Raw genomic sequence first — 23,210 nt, forward strand, 5'->3', positions numbered from 1 at the left:
CATAATCTGAATGTTTGAATGATGGTTAATAATGCAATTGTGTTTAATGTTTGATCCAAATCTCTATGTTGGTTTATTCGCCGCCATGTGGTAGTAGTAAAGCAAGTGTTACTGCCCACTACCCGGTTTGTTACATCTTACTAGTATTATTCTTGTGTGCATCCATAGGATAGGTTGGGAGATCGATCATGAATTTTCTTTGGTCTTGGCTTGATGGCATGGTGAAATACTTGCAAGCATCCGGTTACTAGGGAAGCCTTGTGGTCTTCTTTTTGGGGGAGAATGAAGGGATATAGTAGATGGATGTTCACTTCAATTGATATTAGTTTGCCTTTCTCCCATCTTATGTCTACCAGCATTGCTGTGAGACTCTCTTTTTGCAGGAGAATGAAGGGACAGCAGTAGATGGATGTTCACTTCAATTGATATTAGTTTGCCTTTCTTCCATCTTATGTCTACCAGCATTACTGTGAGAATCTCTTTGAGGCAAAGGTTTCCTTCTAGAAGAGCTAAGATCGACGAACAGCCCTTTACACAAAATGAAACAATCAAAGATCATGTTGGAATACCAATATAGCCGTATGCTACCAAGTAGTTATCCCATCGTTATGTAGAAAGCTTGTATAAGTGGCAGTGTATGAAAGAGAACATAACTAGACCTCCGTGAACCATATATATGAGAGGTTGGGTAAAATGCATATTGAAAAATGATTGTCAAAGCGTGATCTAAGACAAGGTAATAGGAGATAACTACTCTTTTATTATCTCCACCTCTATGTAGCTTCAACCTATTATCTATTTATCCTAGTCACTGGTTCAGTAATCTTTCATGAAGGAAGATGAAACTCAGATTTAATAACTTGACATTAAATGGACAAAAAGGTGAATGCATAGTATTGTGTAGCAAGAACCTGATTAGATAACATCAATCAAAGGAGGCCATTACACTACAGCATGCTGGTGTCCAGCAGTATTTGTAGTAACCGTGTATACAAAATAGCAATTAAATGACACGATGGATATATAAGATGGAAAGAACATGGGTGCATACTTCAATGTGGTGCATTACCCACTAAACCTAGCAAGAAAAAAATCAAAGCATAGCTCTGATGCCACCGAAAGAGAGGGAAACACTCATGAACCCCAGAGTTTACACAATAGAATACACACTCCTGCAATAACCAAGGCTTGTAGACCCCTAGACTTTTCAGCTGCTTCTCAATGAAGAACATAACCACAACAGGCAGCCTCAAATTCTTTCATAATAAAAAGCTTCTTATGGGGCCTTTGAAAAGGTATGCACACCCATAGATTACAATCACATTGGTTTGTATATGCTTCAACCCTAAAATTGCTGAATGAAATCTTCCTTGCATTCAGCATCTTGACCACCAGGCCTTTGATGCCTTTTTCCACACATAGTGCATTGAATTTATACCCCCTGCTGCCAAAAGGCCTGAAAGCATTTGCTTCACACTCGAAGTCCGAACTATACTCCTAATGGCCCTTTGCAAAGGCTTCACTGGGTCACCTACAAGGATATCCTTCCCTACAAAACTCTTACTTTCAATCATTTGCTATTTGCTAATATAAACAAACACCATCAGAAAACACTAGTAAACTATACCTGAACTGCTTGCCAATCCCATCTGTGGAACCACCTTATGCAACACGGTGGTAGGAAGTGAGCTTACGAGTGACTCAACAGCAAGCGGGCTGCAGTCCTGTACGCCAATTTATCTCTGTTAACGAGTCCCTTCTGGCCTCCCTTTATTAAAAACTCAAGAGCATATAAAAGCCAGCTTTTCTTTAGGAGAAAGCTTACTCTTCTGAGAATTGATCCGAGACTTCCAAAGGATCTTGGTAGTTCCAACAGTCCCAAAGCAGCCATATGACAGAGAGGGGTGCGATATAGAGAGTGAAATCGCTCTGCACTGCCTTGTACTATTCTGCGCACCTGAAAATGTAGAGGTTCAAAGACGAGACAAGCCTCTACTTTTAGCTTAGCAATGCTGAGCAGATACACTCAAAAGTTCAAAGCTAACATTGGCTGACCTTGTTTTTGTCCTCTGCAAACAGCATCCTCACATCACCCATGTATGAGAGGCCACATATCTTCGTATACAGTTCTTCCTACACGCACGAGCCCACTTCCATCACAAATTGATTTATGGAATACTGCTCTTTTCTTTCATGGAGACGAAATCATCTGGAATGGTGTGATGTTCTAAACACAAGGACAGGAGATCCCTTACAGTGACCAACATCTTAATAATCAACATGTGAAGTTCTTTTGACCAGAGATGTGGACTGATATCGATTAGTATGTTCGAAACTGTCAACAATGTCAAGTCGATAAGGCACGGTGGCATGTGACAGTGTGGCTTGCTATATCCGTTAGAGGCTTCCAGACAAGGGGAAATATCTTTACCATGAAATACCCCAGCACATGCGTGATTGGAGTGCCTAACTAAGTTAACCAGGTTTATCTATTGTGACTGCTCCTTAACTTGCTCAATTGTTAGTGGAAATTATATTCAGCTGTTGGCAAGTATTGCAATTGATCGTGGATCATCTCAAATTGGACTGCTGGGGGCACAGTAGCATTCTGACACTGGAGGATAAGCTTCGTGCCAATGTCTGCAATAAGCACACTGATTAGAAGCTTTATCTCTTGCATGCTGCTGTGTTGCAAAGCATGCAGTGGTTCAGTTGAGTCCATTAATGTTTGTGTATGGACTCCCCCCTAGAGCTCCATAACCTGTTAATTTGAAGAGCATTAATTAAGGTGTAGGAAGCCTTTGATTTTCTGCAAGAGCAGCAGGTGACATTACTATTCGTTTTTTTTTTTTTAAATGACCCTGCTCACAAGAGAAAGCGAGTGTTGCATGAATCAAAGGTATTCGCCTTAAGTACTCCAGGTTGGTCAAACAGTTAGCCTCCTGATATCCTAAAACTCTGATAACCTTGCCCTCTTAAAAACCTGTTTGAGTGCTAAATTTGCTAGGTCTTCTCTCTCTTGGAATCTCCTCCTTCTGAGAGCCGGATAGTCCTGACCTTCATCTCCTAAGTTAGGATTTTCCTCATCTCCTAAGTTACGGTTTTCTCTATCATCCGCTTCTTTGTTTATGTCTACCCCTGGATTGATTCTTCAAAACAGATTTTACATCCGTTTGGTGAACAGGGCATCCCGCTTGCGCTGCCGATGTAAGAACGGTATGGATTGTGGTTAACCTCGTTGCAGGAGCAAAAGTTTCCTGAAAGTGAAAATCTTTAACTTGTGCAAAACCTTTGGCCACCAGCCGTGCCTTGAACTTTTCCAAAATACCATCAAATCTGTATTTTGCTTTGTAAACCCACTTAGTGCCAATTACCTTACGCCTTGGAGGACGATCTACAAGGTCCCAAGTGTGGTTTTTAGGATAGAGTCATACTCTGCTTGCATCGCTGGTGATGGGCTCGCCTGAATCTTGGGTACCTCTATCATAAGAGAAAAATTCACAAGACTCTCTTGAGCCTTGTTTTGCTCCTCTAACCTTCTAGATCTGCGAACATCTTGAGGCACATCCTCAATGGCCAGAGGTTTTGCTCCATCCAAAAGTTGCCTTCATTACTTAGTGAATGGCTTACCTTTTTGTGGCACATAATGCTCTTGTTCTTCATCTTCAAAATCCATGTCCATAGGAAATGGAACGGACTCCCCTCCATTAGAATGCGAGGAAGCCCGTGTTGCATGTGGAGGTTGTGTTGCTTTGGAAACTTCCTTGTTGCATGATGAAGAAGAAGGAAGCTCCTCCGCCATCCGACATAAATGTTCGTGGAATACCACATCACGGCTCACTATGATCTTCGCCTGAGAGTCATAGAGCCGATATCCCTTCGACTCCATGTTATAACCGAAGAAGATGCATTTCTGGCTTTTGGCATCCAATTTGGTTCTCTCAGCATCTAGAACATGTACATAACATTCACACCCAAAAACTTTCAAGTGTGCAGCTGAAGGTTTCTTACCCGAGTAGGCCTATAACGGAGTTATCCCTTTGATGGCCTTTGTTGCACTCCTGTTAAGAATGTACACAGCCGTGTTAACTCAGCCCAAAAGGATTTAGGTAGATTCTTGCCATTAAGCATACTCCTTGCCATCTCAACAATAGCACGATACTTGCACTCTGCAACACCATTTTGCTGCGGAGTGTGAGCGATAGTACGAAGTGTGAGCGATAGTGAATTGCCTCTTTCTTTGCAGAAATCCAAGAATTCAGGCATGAATTCTCCTCCTCGATCTGTGCTAAACTGCTTCAATTTTGTTCTCGCCTCAGTTTCAACCAATCCAAGCCATTCCTTTAACTTTCCAAAAGCCTGGGACTTTTCCTTAAGAAAATACACCCAATTCTTTCTACCATAATCTGAAGGCAAATGGACACTTATGGTAGTCATTAAGTGTGAACAGGACCCAACCAAGGGCACTTTTTTCCATGTGGTTTTTCCCCTTGGATATCCAAGGTGAAAGGACACTCTATCTATTGTTTTGTACATTCATATTATTATTATGGATGGATATATGTGGATGGCTGACTCCATCACCTCATTCTCACTTTCAACATTTTGGTGTGTTGTCTACCTCAATCTCTATTTTGGTTGTGAGGATACCCCATACAGGTACTCCGATTTGTCTCATAGGCCGAGTTCGGTCTTTTGGAAGACGTTAATAAAATCTTTCTTTCTTTCTTTCTTTCATTTCTCTCTCTCTCTCTCTCTCTCTCTCTCTCTCTCTCTCTCTCTCTCGTTGTGGCCTTCCAACATTTGGTATTATAGCTGGTCTCTCCTGGAGAGAGCTGCCCGTCGAACTGCCTAGACCTACTGAAGGCAGAAGGGGTGTTAGGGTTAGGGTTTGGAGAAGCTGCAAACAGGCGTGGAGGCCAACAGAGAGAGAACACGAAAAAACCTCCACTAACTGAAGTAAAAAGTGCCCTAGTAATCTACTGATGATCACTAGCACTCCTCTGGGTGTATACACAGCATAAAACCCAACAAACCCCCCTGGAGTGATATGTGATCACTGTACATCATCCACCAAAAGGAAACAAATTCAAAGCACTGCGGAATGCTTCAAATTTCGGACGTGGTAATGCCTTGGTGAAGATGTCTGCCACATTCTGATCTGTAGGACAGTAGATCAGACTGATATCTCCTGCCTGGAGTCTCTCCCGAACAAAATGATAGTGAATCTCAATGTGTTTTGTGCGAGCATGAAACACAGGATTCCTGGCCACAGCAATGGCACTCTGACTATCAGTATAGATAGGTGTAGGCTCCTCCACTGAAATATCTATATCAGTCATGAGACGACGCAGCCAAACACACTCAACAGTAGTAGTGTAGGCTGCTCTGTACTCTGCCGCCTCACAAGACGAAGTGGCCACTGTGGTCTGTTTCTTGCTTAGCCAAGAAATGCATGAAGAGCCAAGAAAGAATCTATTTCCAGTAGTGGAATGTCTGGTATCAAAATCACCAGCCCAATCTGAATCACTGTAAGCGTATAACTGCATGTCACCCCCCTCAGGATAAAGCAATCCAAGAGACAAGGTACCCTGCAAATAACGGAATACACACTTCACAGCTTGCCAATGTGACAACCGCGGGCTGTGCATGAATCTGCTCAACTGAGAGACTGCATACTGAATATCTGGCCTTGTATTACACAAATAAATGAGGCACCCAACAGCCTGAGCATATGTAGTGGCATCAAAGGAAATACTGTCATCTTGTAGTGACAGTTTCATCCCAGGCTCCATAGGAGTACTAATAGGCTTGCAATCCTGAAATTTAAACTTCTCCAGAAGTTTAGCAACATACCGTGATTGCAACAACCCAATGCCTCTATTATCCTGCACAAACTGTATGCCCAAATAGTAATGTACAAGCCCCAAGTCAGACATGTCAAATGTCTGTTGCAGTATCTCTTTAAAAGCTGCAATTTTGTCATCATTTGATCCCATGAGCAAGAGATCATCCACATAAAGACTGATGACCAGCAGATCTGTCTCTTCTTTCTTTACATACAGAGTGGCTTCCGATGGGACTGTTCACAAATCCCTGAGTGAGTAGGAAAGCATCTATTTTTGCATACCAAGCTCGTGGAGCTTGTTTCAAACCATACAAGGCCTTTTTCAGCCTACATACTTTCCCCTCATGACCATGTTCTGCAAAACCCATGGGCTGAAATACATAAACTTCCTCCTCGAGGTCCCCATGTAGGAATGCAGTCTTTATGTCCAACTGGTGAACAACCCAACCACGATGTGCAGCCAATGCAATGACACACCTAAGTGTCGACATACGGGATGTAGGAGCAAATGTCTCCTCATAATCAATGCCCTTCTTCTGTGCATAGCCCTTTGCAACTAGACGGGCTTTGTACCTGTCAATGGATCCATCTGCATGTCTTTTCAACTTATAGACCCATTTAGTACCAATTGCTTTCTTGCCTTTGGGCAGATCAACCAAATCCCATGTTTGATTCCTTTTAATAGAATCAAGCTCATCCTGCATGGCTTTGTTCCAATGCACATTATCTCATGCATCCACAAATGAATCAGGCTCATCATCATCCTGTAAACTGGCTGCCATAACCAGATTCAAATCCATGATGTGTGCATGCTCATTGGTCCGTGTCTCCCTACGAGTACGACCAGCAAGAGGACCCTCTAAATGGCTGTCCTGTAATGTCCTCAAATACCATCTAGGTATGTGTCTGACCTGTGGTGCCTGCTGCCCCATATTTGGTTCAGCTTCTGGCTCATTTTGCTGCTGAATTTCTGCACCACCTACATCATTTGCTGGCTGTCCTGTACCCTCATGAGTTGGATCACCAACTGTGGAATGAAACTCCATAGGTAGTAGACCTTCAAACACATCATTTTCAGCCTGATTTGCCTCATAACCAGCCATGGATATTTCTGATTTTTCATCAAAAATCACATCCCGACTAGTGAATATCTTCTTGGATAGTGGGTGATATAACCGGTAGCCCTTGCTCTCACGGCTATACCCAACAAAAATGCATTTCGTGGCTTTATCATCCAGCTTCCTCCTCAACTCTTTGGGTATGTGTGCATATGCAAGACACCCAAAGATACGAAAATGCGATACAGAAGGCTTGCGGCCATGCCAAGCCTCAAAAGGAGTAATGGATACCAATGCCTTTGTGGGACATCGATTCAAAATATGACAAGCACACATGACAGCTTCCACCCAAAAGATATGTGGTAGCCTTTTTGCCTTTAGCATACATCTGGCCATCTCCATGAGTGACCGATTCTTCCTTTCTGCAACCCCATCCTGCTGTGGAGTGTAAGGAGTAGTATACTGATGTTTTATACCTCTACTCCCAAGAAAGGAATTTAGCATATGTGACATATATTCCCCCCCTCGGTCAGAACGGAGAGTCTTGACCTTGCATCCTGACTCTGTCTTAGCAAGTGCTACAAAGGCCAAAAATGCATCATATACCTGTGATTTCTGTGTCAAAGGATAGACCCAGCATATACGAGAGAAGTCATCAATAAATGTTGCAAAATAAAAGCAACCACCTAATGACTTCGTCTGCATGGGACCACAAAGATCACTGTGTATAAGCTGCAACTTTGCAGTTGCTCTTAGAGCCTGATCACGTGGGAAGGAAAATCTATGCATTTTTCCCAAAATACATCCTTCACAAATGTGATCTGGAGGCTTCTCCATGAGAGGTAGATCTGTAAACATGTTATGTCGTTGCATAAGCATAAGACTACCAAAATTTACATGCCCCATGCGAGCATGCCATAACTCCGCATCAACCATAGCTGGAGTAAGAGTGAATGCATTATAAGCAGACTGATCCATTGGCTGAAATGCATCCAACTGATAAAGTCCATGACATAATGTACCAGTAAGCATCAAGGTCAAGGCATTAGCTTTGTCTCTGACCATGCATTTATCATCATCAAAGTGGACTTGCATACCACAATGTGCTAAAGAAGAAATGGACAACAAATTCTTCTTTATCCCTGGTACATAAAAGGCATCCGTAAGGTGGAGAATGGAGCCATCAATGGCTGTGAGCTGAATCTCCCCAATGCCACGAACTGGATATGAAGCATTGTTGGCACACTGAACAGTTTTGCCAACAGGGGTAGGGCCAACATGACTAAACAAATCCCTGCGAGATGTGATATGTTTTGAGGCACCACTATCAAAATACCAAGCACATGCATGCTCTGTCATACTGAGTGCCTGTGAAGACCAAGAGGCATCATAGCTGCATGTATAAAAACAGTAATCCCTGTCCTCAACAAAAGAAGCAGTCTCTGGAGGAGCTTTAGAAGCATCATTAACAGACATCCCAGCTTCCTTTGCCTTCTCTTTGGCAATCCTCTTCCTACATTCAGTGATGTAGTGACCTGGCTTCTTACAGTAATGACATTTGCCCTTCTTCTTGGGCTGTCCATCACCTTTCTTGGTATCCTGTGAAGAACCACCATCACCTGAATTTTGATTTGAACTCTTTGGCTGAGTTTTTCCTTTCCCCTTTTGACCTGTAGTAAATGCTTGTTCAGCATTTGTGTTCATATTCATATTCTTCCTCATTTGCTGCTCTTGTAGTAAGAGAGCAACAAGTTCCTGATACTTGAGGGGTTCAACAGCATTCCTCATGCTGAGGTTCAAAGAGGTATGAAAAGCCAAGTAAGATCTTGGCAAAGAGTGCAAGATGGTGGACACAAGCTGTGTCTCAGGAATAATCTCATCCACATTGATGAGTTGCTCTCTCAAATCCTGCAGCTTGTTTAAGTGGCTAGACATATCATCTCCTTCATTCATTTTCTGATTTTCCAGCTCTCTTTTCAAAAATGAGATCCTAGCCTCATTACGAGCAGCATACATCTGCTCCAAAGTCACCCATGCATTCTGTGAAGAGCCAGCTGAACGAATATGAGGTATAATGGACCTCTGTACTGACAATGCAATGAGTGACAAAGCTTGTGCATCCCTGGCATCCCATGTCTTTTGAGCATTTGTTCTTTGAACAGGCAATGGCTGCCCTGGAGCCTGTACCTGTTGTCCTCGTCCACGAGCACCCCCTTGGGGAGGAGTTTCTGGAGCCAATGGACCTGGACGTGGTTCATCACCACTAACAAAATCCCAAAGACCTTTTGCCACAAGCACATTTTTCAGCATAAAACTCCACAAGGAGTAGTTCGTGCCGTCCAATTTGTCTTCCTTAGACAAATACGTGAATACATCACTCTGCTGTTGATTTGCCATTATGCCTACGCACAATGTTGTACCTGTGTATCAAAAAACCCAATAGCAAGAACCCTGAAAACAACTGTACTCCACTGAATACAGTTCACCCAAATATGCCTGCACTCTCAATCCTCTGAATGTGCAGCTCAATGCACCAATGACTGAGTAGAGCAGCAAATGGCGTACACAATGCCAAAATGCCCCAAAAATGCCCAAATTTGCTGCACGCAAAACTGTGCAAAAAACCTGTATAGTTCTTTGCTAGAAAATCTGCCTGTTGTGCCTGTAGTTTTTCACTGAGAAAATAGTATTGCCCAAAAAACAGAATATTTAATGCTTACCACAGATTGACTGAGCAGGTTGTGGTACATATGCAGGTACAGTCCACCAAAAAGAACACGTACTGTTGACTGTACTGTGCAGGTACAGTCGACTTGTACTTTACACGACTGAAGGCGACTGCAGGCTAATACTTTTCAGGTACTGTGAAGATACTGATGAGGCGGCGCTGCTGTGCAAGTACTGACAAGGCGACGCTGACGTGTGCTGACTGGTACGGAATGAAGGCGACGCCTGACAGGTACTGAAGTTGCACAGAGTAGAGCAAGGCGACCAGGTACAGTATACGGGCTGCAGCAGTCGACTGAGTGCAGTCGAGAGACGACCAGCGTTGACAGATACAGTCGACGTTGACTGTACGGAGAAGGTACAGAGGCTGACAGGTGCAGTCGGCTTGGACAAGATGCAGTCGGCACTGACAAGATGCAATCGGCGCTGACTGTACGGGTTGTACGGAATGTACTTCAGTACTCCAGCTGGCGGCGGCGAGCAGGTACAGTGACTGTAGTCGAACAAGTACAGTCGGCAGCTCTACGGTTTGCAGAAGGCACACAGTGTACGGGCAAAGCAAGAATGTACAGGCAGTTTATGAAAGCGACTGTGTACAGCAATGGCAAGCCTTCAATGCTCTGATACCAAATGAAGGCAGAAGGGGTGTTAGGGTTAGGGTTTGGAGAAGCTGCAAACAGGCGTGGAGGCCAACAGAGAGAGAACACGACTTTTGTGTATTATGCTTGATGAAAAAGTGAAGTACAATAGCCACATAATAGTGACCTAAAGATATGTGTTCACATGTCCGGCCATAAAATGTGCCGGGTGGACCAAAACACCTATAAACTGAATATAAGTGAAACTAAGCTAAACTGGGGGAAAAAACCTCCACTAACTGAAGTAAAAAGTGCCCCAGTAATCTACTGATGATCACTAGCACTCCTCTGGGTGTATACACAGCATAAAACCCAACACCTACCTGCCTTCGAGCTTATGTGGACGCCTGCGATATTCAGCCACCCATCTGCTCAGCCCCCCTTGGTGGCACTACCACCTCTGCTCCTTTCCGCCAACCAACTGGGTGGCACTAGTGCGGCGTGGACCACCCCCGCGCCCAGCCGGTGGGTGGGACTCAGCCCATTCTTGGGCTTACATGGCATAGGCCCAAGTTCTTTGCGGATGACGTCATCGTTCCATCGTTCTTTCTGTCGCCGTTGCAGCCCCCATCGCTTACGTGCTGTTGTCGTGCCATCACTGTCAGCTGCCCTCGCCGACTCACTTGGAGTTATCGTGCCCTCGCCGTCTACTGCAGTAGCTCCCCGTCAGCCACCGTGCCTGCACCTACATTACCCCGTCAACTGCCATGCCTGCGCCTACAGTACCAGGTCAACTGCCATGCCTGCACCTACAGTACGTCCCTGTCGTCGCCAACCAAGTCACCATCTACTACTACAGTGCCCCTCCGACCCGCACACCTTCGTCGAAGATCTACAGGTCTGCACCTTTGAATCTCTGAATTTCATGAGGCTTTAAGCTTGCAGGTACTACGATACAGAGCTACACAGTTTGGGGCTTTTCTAAAATCCATGCAGTTCAGCACAAATTGAGGCCAACACTCTATACAACTTTTGGGGCTTTTTCTGAAATTCATGTAATTCAGCACAAATTGAAGCCAACACTCTATGCAAAATTTGGGGCTTTTCTATTTGGAGCATGTATTAGGAGATTTGAAACATATGTACACACATTGAGTGTTTTTCTCGACACTAGAGAGAATTTGCAAGAAATCTCTTCCTTGAGGTTGCATTTTTTGCAAGTAGAAAGTTTGCACAACATTGGGTTGCCTGTAACTATTTGACCCTCCTAGCTCTATTTCATAGGATGAAACACATGCCCGGACACTAGACATGTGGAAGAAGACATGAGGATAGGGTCCATAAGGTTTGATTAAGAAAAAAGCACCACTATTGGTCAAAAAGCAAGAAAAGAAAAAAGTCAAACAGGGTTGACCGCAAGCCAAGGGCACCATTGGAAAGAGGACACTGAGCCGGACCAAAAGGCTAAAAGCCACTTTTTCAAAAAGCAACTCTAGGGCCAAAAAGCAAGGCCCTGAAGCTAGAAAAGCAAAACAAGAACTTTTGACTAAAGTTGAGTAGTATTTTACTATTAAAAAGGCCAAAAGCAAAGCAAAAGCATCACTTTTTGGCAAAAAGCAAGGCTTCAAGTATAAAAGAAGCATGAGCCTCTCTTGAGCATCAAGTTGAAGAAGCTGCTCTTCATCGTATTGCCATCTTCGTTGAAGCGTGGAGATCATCTTCTCCATCATCATCTACTTGATCATGAACCAGATCATGGGATTTTTCATCGTTGCCCACTGATTCAGAGTGCCTTCATCAACTGTTGTGCCACATCATCACTTGTAATTACAAATGTACGGATCTGTACAACCGTATGGAACTGTACGGGCATGTATGGAGCTGTATTGACTGAAAATTTTAGAAACCCTAAAATTGCTCCAAAAACTCTAAAAAATGCTTTTTCGAGGTTTTTATCGCCCAAAAACCATTAAAATAGGTTTTATATCAGTTTTCTTGCCAGAAAGAGCTTTTTTCATCAACAAGGCAATAGTTGTGGAGATTACTCATGGATGAGCGAGTGATTCTTGGACTTGGATTAGGACGTGGATATGGACTTGGACTTGGATTTAGACTTGGACTTGGATTCATTGGATTTGGATCTGGTACTAGCTCGGTGAGAGTTTCTTGTGGGTCATCCTCATAGTGTGCTCGGCATCAAAGATCCTGTGCCTCAACATCGACATCGACTTGGAACTCAGCCATAATGAAGCCTAGCACTAAGGGAAGTAACAAAAAGAAAGAATTAGTTCACCTAATAAGTAGTTGATAGGGCAAATGCACCGCTAAAGATAGAAAGAATTAGTACAGCTACTAAGTAGTTGATTGTATTGATCCTGGCCAGTGTGCCCGTGGATTGTTCTTCAATAAATTCCTGAAAGGAGGCGGGGCCTGTTCCCCGCTCAGTGTGGTGTACTATGCAAGATCCCTATTCCCTTCTCTCTCTCTCTATATATATCTTTATCTCTTGGACACATGGTTGAGTCTGTCACTACGCGCCCCTCCGTTGGGCTTACAGTGGTATCAGAGCATAATTTCTCTTAAAGAAACTTTCTTGGGCTGACAGAGCCATGTCGAGAGCAGAGGAAAACCAAGGGCCTAATGAAGGGAACACAACTGAGGCCAATCTAGGACTTCAAGATGGGAACCAAGGCCGACAGTCTATTTCTCATGACCAAGACTTTCAGCGGTTCAAAAGATTTCTCAGAGATAAAGAATTCTTTTCTTGGAGAACCAAGAGGGAACAGGACCAAAGAAGGGCTCAAATGTTTGAAGGATTCATCAGGGAAAGAGTCACCGAGCCGAAGGAGTTGAAGTTGCCAAAGATGCCACCATTTCGGAAGGATTTAGAACCACCATTTTGGAAGGATTATCAGATTGACATCACACCGAAAAGTTTGACGAATGGTTTGCAGTGGTGTGTTTAGCCCATTACATGCTTCGACAAAGAAAGGCGTGGAATCTTTGTGGACCAAAGTTGAAACAAAACCCTTTTGAAGCATTGAGACTTTATGCTAGCAAAGGACCGGTGTTGGTTATTCTAGACCTTTTTGTGGTTGAACAAGATGAGATTGCATTGGAGCAGTCTTGAACCAAGTAGGTCATGTTGTGGCCTATGAATGTCAAAGACAACAAGGAAGTAGATGCATTATCTCGGAGACCCATGAGCTATGTGGTCTATGGGTTACCATATGGATTTCACTTTGATGAAGGATCCTTATGCTACCAAAGAGAATTTCAAAGATGTTTTGGAACAGATTGCATATTAGAGATTTGGGGACTTTTTTATGTCATCAAGTAGGGTTTTCTTATGATGCAAACCCAGGTTATGTGTGACACAAGGAATTGAGGCCAAAGTAATGGAAAAGTACCATGCTCCTCCCTACATGGGACATAGAGACACATTGACTACACTTCAAGCTTTGGAGAGCTATTTCTATTGGCCTACTATGAGAAAGGACATTGAACTTTATGTTCAAGAATGTTCGGTTTGTCAGAAGGTCAAGTTTGATTGACAAACACCAGCAAGATTATGGCACCCATTGAATGTTCTATGGGAGACTATTGCTATGGATTATATCTTTGGATTGCCAAAGTCAGGGAATGATGGTATATGAACCTTTCAGATTACCAAGAAGATCAACCATGTATGTCATCGGTTAGACCTTTCAGATCAATGGAGGATACATAATGCCTTCCTTGACAGTTTATTAGAACCATGTACAAGGTTACCCTTACAGAAGCTTGTATTGAAGGATCCGGGGGTGGAAGAGCCAGAACAAATTGAGTTTCATTCTGGGAGAAAAAAGAGGAAAGACAAAGGTCAGAAAGTTCCTCTTGGACTTCGAGAATTATTCGCTATTGGATGCGAAAGGAATGCCAGAGGAACTATCCAGATATACTTCGAGTTTATGAGGAGGTGGTTGGTTCAGATATATTTGAAGTACAGGTATATTGACATCTTGCGATCAAGCCAGATTTGAGAGGGAGGGATTGTACCCTAGCCCTCTCCATTGTATATATCTATTGGACTGGAATTGATCATTATTCTACTTATAATGGTTACTTGGACATGCTCTAGTTAGGTGGCAACGATGCCTGATAGCCCAAGGAGCAAGATTTGTATATGGGAGGCAACAATGCCAAATGACCCATTGGACGGCAACGATGCCGGATATTTTTGGACTTCGCAGTCGTGCGGTCATTGCAACCAAATGGCCCAGATGACTATATTGGATTTCGCAATCGAGCGGTCATTGCGACCAGATGGCCCAGATTGAAGGCAATGAAGGTGTTAGGGTTAGGGTTTGGAGATGCTGCAAACCCTAACCCTAACACCTTCATTGCCTTCATTTGGTATCAGAGCTTTGAAGGCTTGCCTTGCCCTGCCCGTACACTGCCAGGTTATTATTGCTGCTGCCCGTACAACTCCGTACATCATTCTTGCTGCCCGTACACCTGAGCGCCGCCTGCAGTAATCGTACAGCTGCTCGCCTGCAGCAACTGCCGTACCTGTTCGTCGCTATCAGCACCCGTACCTGCTCCATACAGCCAGCGTCGACTGTACTTGTCAACGCTGGTCGTCTGTCGTGTACTCAGTCGACTGCTGCAACAGGCGTCGCCTTGCTCTTCACTGTGCAACAGGCGTGGCCTTGCTTCCGTACAGTCAGCGCCGCCTTCAGGTACTGTACCTGCCCGTATACAGACTGCGCCGCCTTCAGCATCTGGTCGCCTTGCTCTGTACAGTCCTCCGTACAAACCTGCGCAGATAGCCGTGCAGCATTCAGTGCTGCGTACCTGCTTCTGTACCAGTCGACTGTACCTTCTGTACATTCGACTGAAGCTTCAGTACTGTACTGCTTCGACTGTACCTGCTGTGATACGACTGCAACTTCCATACCTGCTTCCGTACAAAACCAGTAGACTGTACCTGCACAGTACAGTCAACTGTACTTGTTCAATTACTGAGTACAACTGTGGTAAGCATTACAAGTTTTGAATATTGGGCATTTTTATTTTCTCTGTGAAAATCTACAGGCAAATACAGGCAGACTTTCTAGCAAAGAACTATACAGGTTTTTTGCACAGTTTGGGTGCAGTAAATTTGGGCATTTTTGGGGCATTTTGGCATTGTGTACGCCATTTGCTGCTCTACTCAGTCATTGGTGCATTGAGCTGCACATTCAGAGGATTGAGAGTGCAGGCATACTTGGGTGAACTGTATTCAGTGGAGTACAGTTGTTTTCAGGGTTTTTGCTATTGGGTTTTTTGATGAACACGTACAACATTGTGCGTAGGCATAATGGCAAATCAACAGCAAAGTGATGTATTCACGTATTTGTCTAAGGAAGACAAATTGGATGGCACGAACTACTCCTTGTGGAGTTTTATGCTGAAAAATGTGCTTGTGGCAAAAGGTCTTTGGGATTTTGTTAGTGGTGATGAACCACGTCCAGGTCCATTGGCTCCAGAGACTCCTCCCCAAGGGGGTGCTCGTGGACGAGGACAACAGGTACAGGCTCCAGGACACCCATTGCCTGTTCAAAGAACAAATGCTCAAAAGACATGGGATGCCAGGGATGCACAAGCTTTGTCACTCATTGCATTGTCAGTGTTAGGGTTAGGGTTTGGAGATGCTGCAAACCATAACCCTAACACCTTCATTGCCTTCATTTGGTATCAGAGCTTTGAAGGCTTGCCTTGCCCTGCCCTGCCCTGCCCGTACACTGCCAGGTTATTATTGCTGCTGCCCGTACAGCTCCGTACATCATTCTTGCTGCCCGTACACCTGAGCGCCGCCTGCAGTAATCGTACAGCTGCTCGCCTGCAGCAGAGCTGCCGTACCTGTTCGTCGCTGTCAGCACCCGTACCTGCTCCGTACAGTCAGCGTCGACTGTACTTGTCAATGCTGGTCGTCTGTCGTGTACTCAGTCGACTGCTGCAACAGGCGTCGCCTTGCTCTTCACTGTGCAACAGGCGTGGCCTTGCTTCGGTACAGTCAGCGCCGCCTTCAGGTACTGTACCTGCCCGTATACAAACTGCGCCGCCTTCAACATCTGGTCGCCTTGCTCTGTACAGTCCTCCGTACAAACCTGCGCAGACAGCCGTGCAGCATTCAGTGCTGCGTACCTACTTCTGTACCAGTCGACTGTACCTTCTGTACATTCGACTGAAGCTTCAGTACTGTACTGCTTCGACTGTACCTGCTGTGATACAACTGCAACTTCCATACCTGCTTCCGTACAGAACCAGTAGACTGTACCTGCATAGTACAGTCAACTGTACTTGTTCAATTACTGAGTACAACTGTGGTAAGCATTACAAGTTTTGAATATTGGGCATTTTTATTTTCTCTGTGAAAATCTACAGGCAAATACAGACAGACTTTCTAGCAAAGAACTATACAGGTTTTTTGCACAGTTTGGGTGCAGTAAATTTGGGCATTTTTGGGGCATTTTGGCATTGTGTACGCCATCTGCTACTCTACTCAGTCATTGGTGCATTGAGCTGCACATTCAGAGGATTGAGAGTGCAGGCATACTTGGGTGAACTGTATTCAGTGGAGTACAGTTGTTTTCAGGGTTTTTGCTATTGGGATTTTTGATAAACAGGTACAACATTGTGCGTAGGCATAATGGCAAATCAACAGCAAAGTGATGTATTCACGTATTTGTCTAAGGAAGACAAATTGGATGGCACGAACTACTCCTTGTGGAGTTTTATGCTGAAAAATGTGCTTGTGGCAAAAGGTCTTTGGGATTTTGTAAGTGGTGATGAACCACGTCCAGGTCCATTGGCTCCAGAAACTCCTCCCCAAGGGGGTGCTCGTGGACGAGGACAACAGGTACAGGCTCCAGGACAGCCATTGCCTGTTCAAAGAACAAATGCTCAAAAGACATGGGATGCCAGGGATGCACAAGCTTTGTCACTCATTGCATTGTCAGTACGGAGGTCCATTATACCTCATATTCGTTCAGCTGGCTCTTCACAGAATGCATGGGTGACTTTGGAGCAGATGTATGCTGCTCGTAATGAGGCTAGGATCTCATTTTTGAAAAGAGAGCTGGAAAATCAGAAAATGAATGAAGGAGATGATATGTCTAGCCACTCAAACAAGCTGCAGGATTTGAGAGAGCAACTCATCAATGTGGATGGGATTATTCCTGAGACACAGCTTGTGTCCACCATCTTGCACTCTTTGCCAAGATCTTACTTGGCTTTTCATACCTCTTTGAACCTCAGCATGAGGAACGCTGTTGAACCCCTCAAGTATCAGGAACTTGTTGCTCTCTTACTACAAGAGGAGCAAATGAGGAAGAATATGAATATGAACACAAATGCTGAACAAGCATTTACTACAGGTCAAAAGGGTAAAGGAAAAACTCAGCCAAAGAGTTCAAATCAAAATTCAGGTGATGGTGGTTCTTCACAGGATACCAAGAAAGGTGATGGACAGCCCAAGAAGAAGGGCAAATGTCATTACTGTAAGAAGCCAGGTCACTACATCACGGAATGTAGGAAGAGGATTGCCAAAGAGAAGGCAAAGGAAGCTGGGATGTCTGTTAATGATGCTTCTAAAGCTCCTCCAGAGACTGCTTCTTTTGTTGAGGACAGGGATTACTGTTTTTATACATGCAGCTATGATGCCTCTTGGTCTTCACAGGCACTCAGTATGACAGAGCATGCATGTACTTGGTATTTTGATAGTGGTGCCTCAAAACATATCACATCTCGCAGGGATTTGTTTAGTCATGTTGGCCCTACCCCTGTTGGCAAAACTGTTCAGTGTGCCAACAATGCTTCATATCCAGTTCGTGGCATTGGGGAGATTCAGCTCACAGCCATTGATGGCTCCATTCTCCACCTTACGGATGCCTTTTATGTACCAGGGATAAAGAAGAATTTGTTGTCCATTTCTTCTTTAGCACATTGTGGTATGCAAGTCCACTTTGATGATGATAAATGCATGGTCAGAGACAAAGCTAAGGCCTTGACCTTGATGCTTACTGGTACATTATGTCATGGACTTTATCAGTTGGATGCATTTCAGCCAATGGATCAGTCTGCTTATAATGCATTCACTCTTACTCCAGCTATGGTTGATGCGGAGTTATGGCATGCTCGCATGGGGCATGTAAATTTTGGTAGTCTTATGCTTATGCAACGACATAACATGTTTACAGATCTACCTCTCATGGAGAAGCCTCCAGATCACATTTGTGAAGGATGTATTTTGGGAAAAATGCATAGATTTTCCTTCCCACGTGATCAGGCTCTAAGAGCAACTGCAAAGTTGTAGCTTATACACAGTGATCTTTGTGGTCCCATGCAGACGAAGTCATTAGGTGGTTGCTTTTATTTTGCAACATTTATTGATGACTTCTCTCGTATATGCTGGGTCTATCCTTTGACACAGAAATCACAGGTATATGATGCATTTTTGGCCTTTGTAGCACTTGCTGAGACAGAGTCAGGATGCAAGGTCAAGACTCTCCGTTCTGACCGAGGGGGGGAATATATGTCACATATGTTGAATTCCTTTCTTGGGAGTAGAGGTATAAAACATCAGTATACTACTCCTTACACTCCACAGCAGAATGGGGTTGCAGAAAGGAAGAATCGGTCACTCATGGAGATGGCCAGATGTATGCTAAAGGCAAAAAGGCTACCACATATCTTTTGGGTGGAAGCTGTCATGTGTGCTTGTCATATTTTGAATCGATGTCCCACAAAGGCATTGGTTTCTATTACTCCTTTTGAGGCTTGGCATGGCCGCAAGCCTTCTGTATCGCATTTTCGTATCTTTGGGTGTCTTGCATATGCACACATACCCAAAGAGTTGAGGAGGAAGCTGGATGATAAAGCCACAAAATGCATTTTTGTTGGGTATAGCCGTGAGAGCAAGGGCTACAGGTTATATGACCCACTATCCAAGAAGATATTCACTAGTCGGGATGTGATTTTTGATGAAAAATCAGAAATATCCATGGCTGGTTATGAGGCAAATCAGGCTGAAAATGATGTGTTTGAAGGTCTACTACCTATGGAATTTCATTCCACAGTTGGTGATCCAACTAATGAGGGTATAGGACAGCCAGCAAATGATGTAGGTGGTGCAGAAATTCAGCAGCAAAATGAGCCAGAAGCTGAACCAAATATGGGGCAGCAGGCACCACAGGTCAGACACATACCTAGATGGTATTTGAGGACATTACAGGACAGCCATTTAGAGGGTCCTCTTGCTGGTCGTACTCATAGGGAGACAAGGACCAATGAGCATGCACACATCATGGATTTGAATCTGGTTATGGCAGCCAGTTTACAGGATGATGATGAGCCTAATTCATTTGTGGATGCACGAGATAATGTGCATTGGAACAAAGCCATGCAGGATGAGCTTGATTCTATTAAAAGGAATCAAACATGGGATTTGGTTGATCTGCCCAAAGGCAAGAAAGCAATTGGTACTAAATGGGTCTATAAGTTGAAAAGACATGCAGATGGATCCATTGACAGGTACAAAGCCCGTCTAGTTGCAAAGGGCTATGCACAGAAGAAGGGCATTGATTATGAGGAGACATTTGCTCCTACATCCCGTATGTCGACACTTAGGTGTGTCATTGCATTGGCTGCACATCGTGGTTGGGTTGTTCACCAGTTGGACATAAAGACTGCATTCCTACATGGGGACCTCGAGGAGGAAGTTTATGTATTTCAGCCCACGGGTTTTGCAGAACATGGTCATGAGGGGAAAGTATGCAGGCTGAAAAAGGCCTTGTATGGTTTGAAACAAGCTCCACGAGCTTGGTATGCAAAAATAGATGCTTTTCTACTCACTCAGGGATTTGTGAACAGTCCATCAGAAGCCACTCTGTATGTAAAGAAAGAGGAGACAGATCTGCTGGTCATCAGTCTTTATGTGGATGATCTCTTGCTCATGGGATCAAATGATGACAAAATTGCAGCTTTTAAGGAGATACTGCAACAAACATTTGACATGTCTGACTTGGGGCTTGTACATTACTATTTGGGCATACAGTTTGTGCAGGATAACAGAGGCATTGGGTTGTTGCAATCACGTTATGTTGCTAAACTTCTAGAGAAGTTTAAATTTCAGGATTGCAAGCCTATTAGTACTCCTATGGAGCCTGGGATGAAACTGTCACTACAAGATGACAGTGTTTCCTTTGATGCCACTACATATGCTCAGGCTGTTGGGTGCCTCATTTACTTGTGTAATACAAGGCCAGATATTCAGTATGCAGTCTCTCAGTTGAGCAAATTCATGCACAGCCCGCGGTTGTCACATTGGCAAGCTGTGAAGCGTGTATTCCGTTATTTGCAGGGTACCTTGTCTCTTGGATTGCTTTATCCTGAGGGGGGTGACATGCAGTTATACGCTTACAGTGATTCAGATTGGGCTGGTGATTTTGATACCAGACATTCCACTAGTGGAAATTGTTTCTTTCTTGGCTCTTCATGCATTTCTTGGCTAAGCAAGAAACAGACCACAGTGGCCACTTCGTCTTGTGAGGCGGCAGAGTACAGAGCAGCCTACACTACTACTGTTGAGTGTGTTTGGCTGCGTCGTCTCATGACTGATATGGATATTTCAGTGGAGGAGCCTACACCTATCTATACTGATAGTCAGAGTGCCATTGCTGTGGCCAGGAATCCTGTGTTTCATGCTCGCACGAAACACATTGAGATTCACTATCATTTTGTTCGGGAAAGACTCCAGGCAGGAGATATCAGTCTGATCTACTGTCCTACAGATCAGAATGTGGTAGACATCTTCACCAAGGCATTACCACGTCCGAAATTTGAAGCATTCCGCACTGCTTTGAATTTGTTTCCTTTTGGTGGATGATGTACAGTGATCACATATCACTCCAGGGGGGTTTGTTGGGTTTTACGCTGTGTATGCACCCAGAGGAGTGCTAGTGATCATCAGTAGATTACTAGGGCACTTTTTACTTCAGTTAGTGGAGGTTTTTTCCCCCAGTTTAGCCTAGTTTCACTTATATTCAGTTTATAGGTATTTTGGTCCACCCGGCACATTTTATGGCCGGACATGTGAACACATATCTTTAGGGTCACTATTATGTGGCTATTGTACTTCACTTTTTCTATCAAGCATAATACTAAAGTCGTGTTCTCCCTCTCTATTGCTCTCCACGCTTGTTTGCAGCATCTCCAAACCCTAACCCTAACACCTTCATTGCCTTCACAGATGACTGTATTGGATTTCATAGTTGGGCGGTCATTGCGACCAAATGGCCTAGATGACTATGTTGGACTTCGCAGTCAGACATTCGCACTCGGACAGTCATTATGACCAAATGGTCCACATGACTGTATTGGATTTCATAGTCGGACAGTCATTATGACCAAATGGTCCACATGACTGTATTGGATTTCATAGTCGGACAGTCAATGCGACCAGATGGCCCAGATGACTATACAAGAATTCTCGGGCAGTCCTAGTGACCAGATGGCCTTGAGCGAGAGTCTGAGCGGTGTCCCTCAAGAGCCAGATAGCTTAGCACGGTTTCCGATAAAACAAGACAGGACAATCTATGAACAGGAGGATCATTCCTTGTGCACTACATACTCATGTATGTTTGAATTTCTTTGACTTTGTGTGCTGTTTTTGATGTGTGGACAATGCTTGGATTTATGGCATGTGATAGTCCACTGGGCTCTAGACTACCTGGAATACCCAGTAGATGCGAATGATGCATACTTGTTTGTTGACTAGCTTCTGTCTAGTTTTTGCAAAAGGTAAGTATCCATTTATTATATCTAACACATGTGATAGGCCATGAAGATGTACCATCAAGAGCAAGGATATCGGTCAAAGAAAAAAAGGCATTGAGATGTTGCCAGATGAGCAGATGTACTTGGAACACATGAATATACATAGAGCACATTGATGTGCTTGGAACACTTGTTGCAGTCTGCAATTGAGGACAACTGCGATAGAAGAGGGAGGGAATGTAACTATTTGGCCCTTCTAGCTCTATTTCACATGATGAAACCCATGCACGGACACCAGACAAGTGGAAGAAGACATGGGGACAGGGTCCATAAGGTTTGATTAAGAAAAAAGCACCATTCTTGGTCAAAAAGCAAGAAAAAGTAAAAAGTCTTATAGGGTTGACCGCAAGCCAATGGGCACCATTGGAAAGAGGACACTGAGCCAGACCAAAAAGCTAAAAGCCGCTTTTTTCAAAAAGCAGCTCTAGACCCAGAAAGCAAGGCCTTGAAGATAGAAAAGCAAAACAAGACTAAAGTTGAGTAATATTTTACTATTAAAAAGGCCAAAAGCAAAGCAAAAGCATCACTTTTTGGCAAAAAGCAAGGCTTCCCAAAGTATAAAAGAAGCATGAACCTCTCTTGAGCATCAAGTTGAAGAAGAACCTCTTCATCGCACTGCCATCTTCATTGAAGCGTGGAGATCATCTTCTCCATCATCATCTACTTTATATCAGTTTTCTTGCCAGAAAGAGCTTTTCCAAAAAATTCTTCATCCACAAGGCTATAGGAGTTGTGGAGATTACTCATGGATGAGCGAGTGATTCTTGGACTTGGATTTGGACTTGGACTTGGATTAGGATCTGGATTTGGACTTGGACTTGGACTTGGACTTGGACTTGGACTTGAACTTGGACTTGGATTTAGACTTGGACTTGGATTCATTGGATTTGGATCTAGTACTAGCCCGGTGAGAGTTTCTTGTGGGTCATCCTCGTGGTGTGCTTCGCATCAGAGATCTTGTGCCTCGACATCGACTTGGATATCCTACATCGGCATATCTGTTTGTTTTGTATTCACTGATTTTATTGATCTTGGCCAACGTGCCCGTGGATTGTTCTTGAATAAATTCAAGAACGGGGACAGGGCGGCCCACAAGGCTCGTTCCTCGCTCAGTGTGGTGTATTGTGCAAGATCCACCGT

At 44.0% G+C, this 23,210-nt stretch overlaps 1 protein-coding gene across 1 annotated transcript in view; it reads right to left on the reverse strand.

Moving 5' to 3' along the window:
* Window positions 1-896: 896 nt before the first annotated feature.
* Window positions 897-23,210, reverse strand: part of LOC147637215 (translocator assembly/maintenance protein) — a 73,142-nt gene continuing 50,828 nt past the window's right edge. Inside the window, exons 8-11 of the mRNA XM_086800837.1 lie at window positions 2,056-2,133; window positions 1,826-1,957; window positions 1,628-1,724; window positions 897-1,549 (exon numbers count right to left, since the gene is read on the reverse strand). Coding sequence (XP_086656963.1) covers window positions 1,377-1,549; window positions 1,628-1,724; window positions 1,826-1,957; window positions 2,056-2,133 — 480 coding nt within the window. The 3' untranslated portion in view covers window positions 897-1,376. The remainder of the gene's footprint in view (window positions 1,550-1,627; window positions 1,725-1,825; window positions 1,958-2,055; window positions 2,134-23,210) is intronic.

Source organism: Cibotium barometz, chromosome 7 (assembly GCF_041138505.1).
Source record: "Cibotium barometz isolate CiBa-2024 chromosome 7, ASM4113850v1, whole genome shotgun sequence".
NCBI classification, from domain to species: Eukaryota; Viridiplantae; Streptophyta; class Polypodiopsida; order Cyatheales; family Cibotiaceae; genus Cibotium; species Cibotium barometz.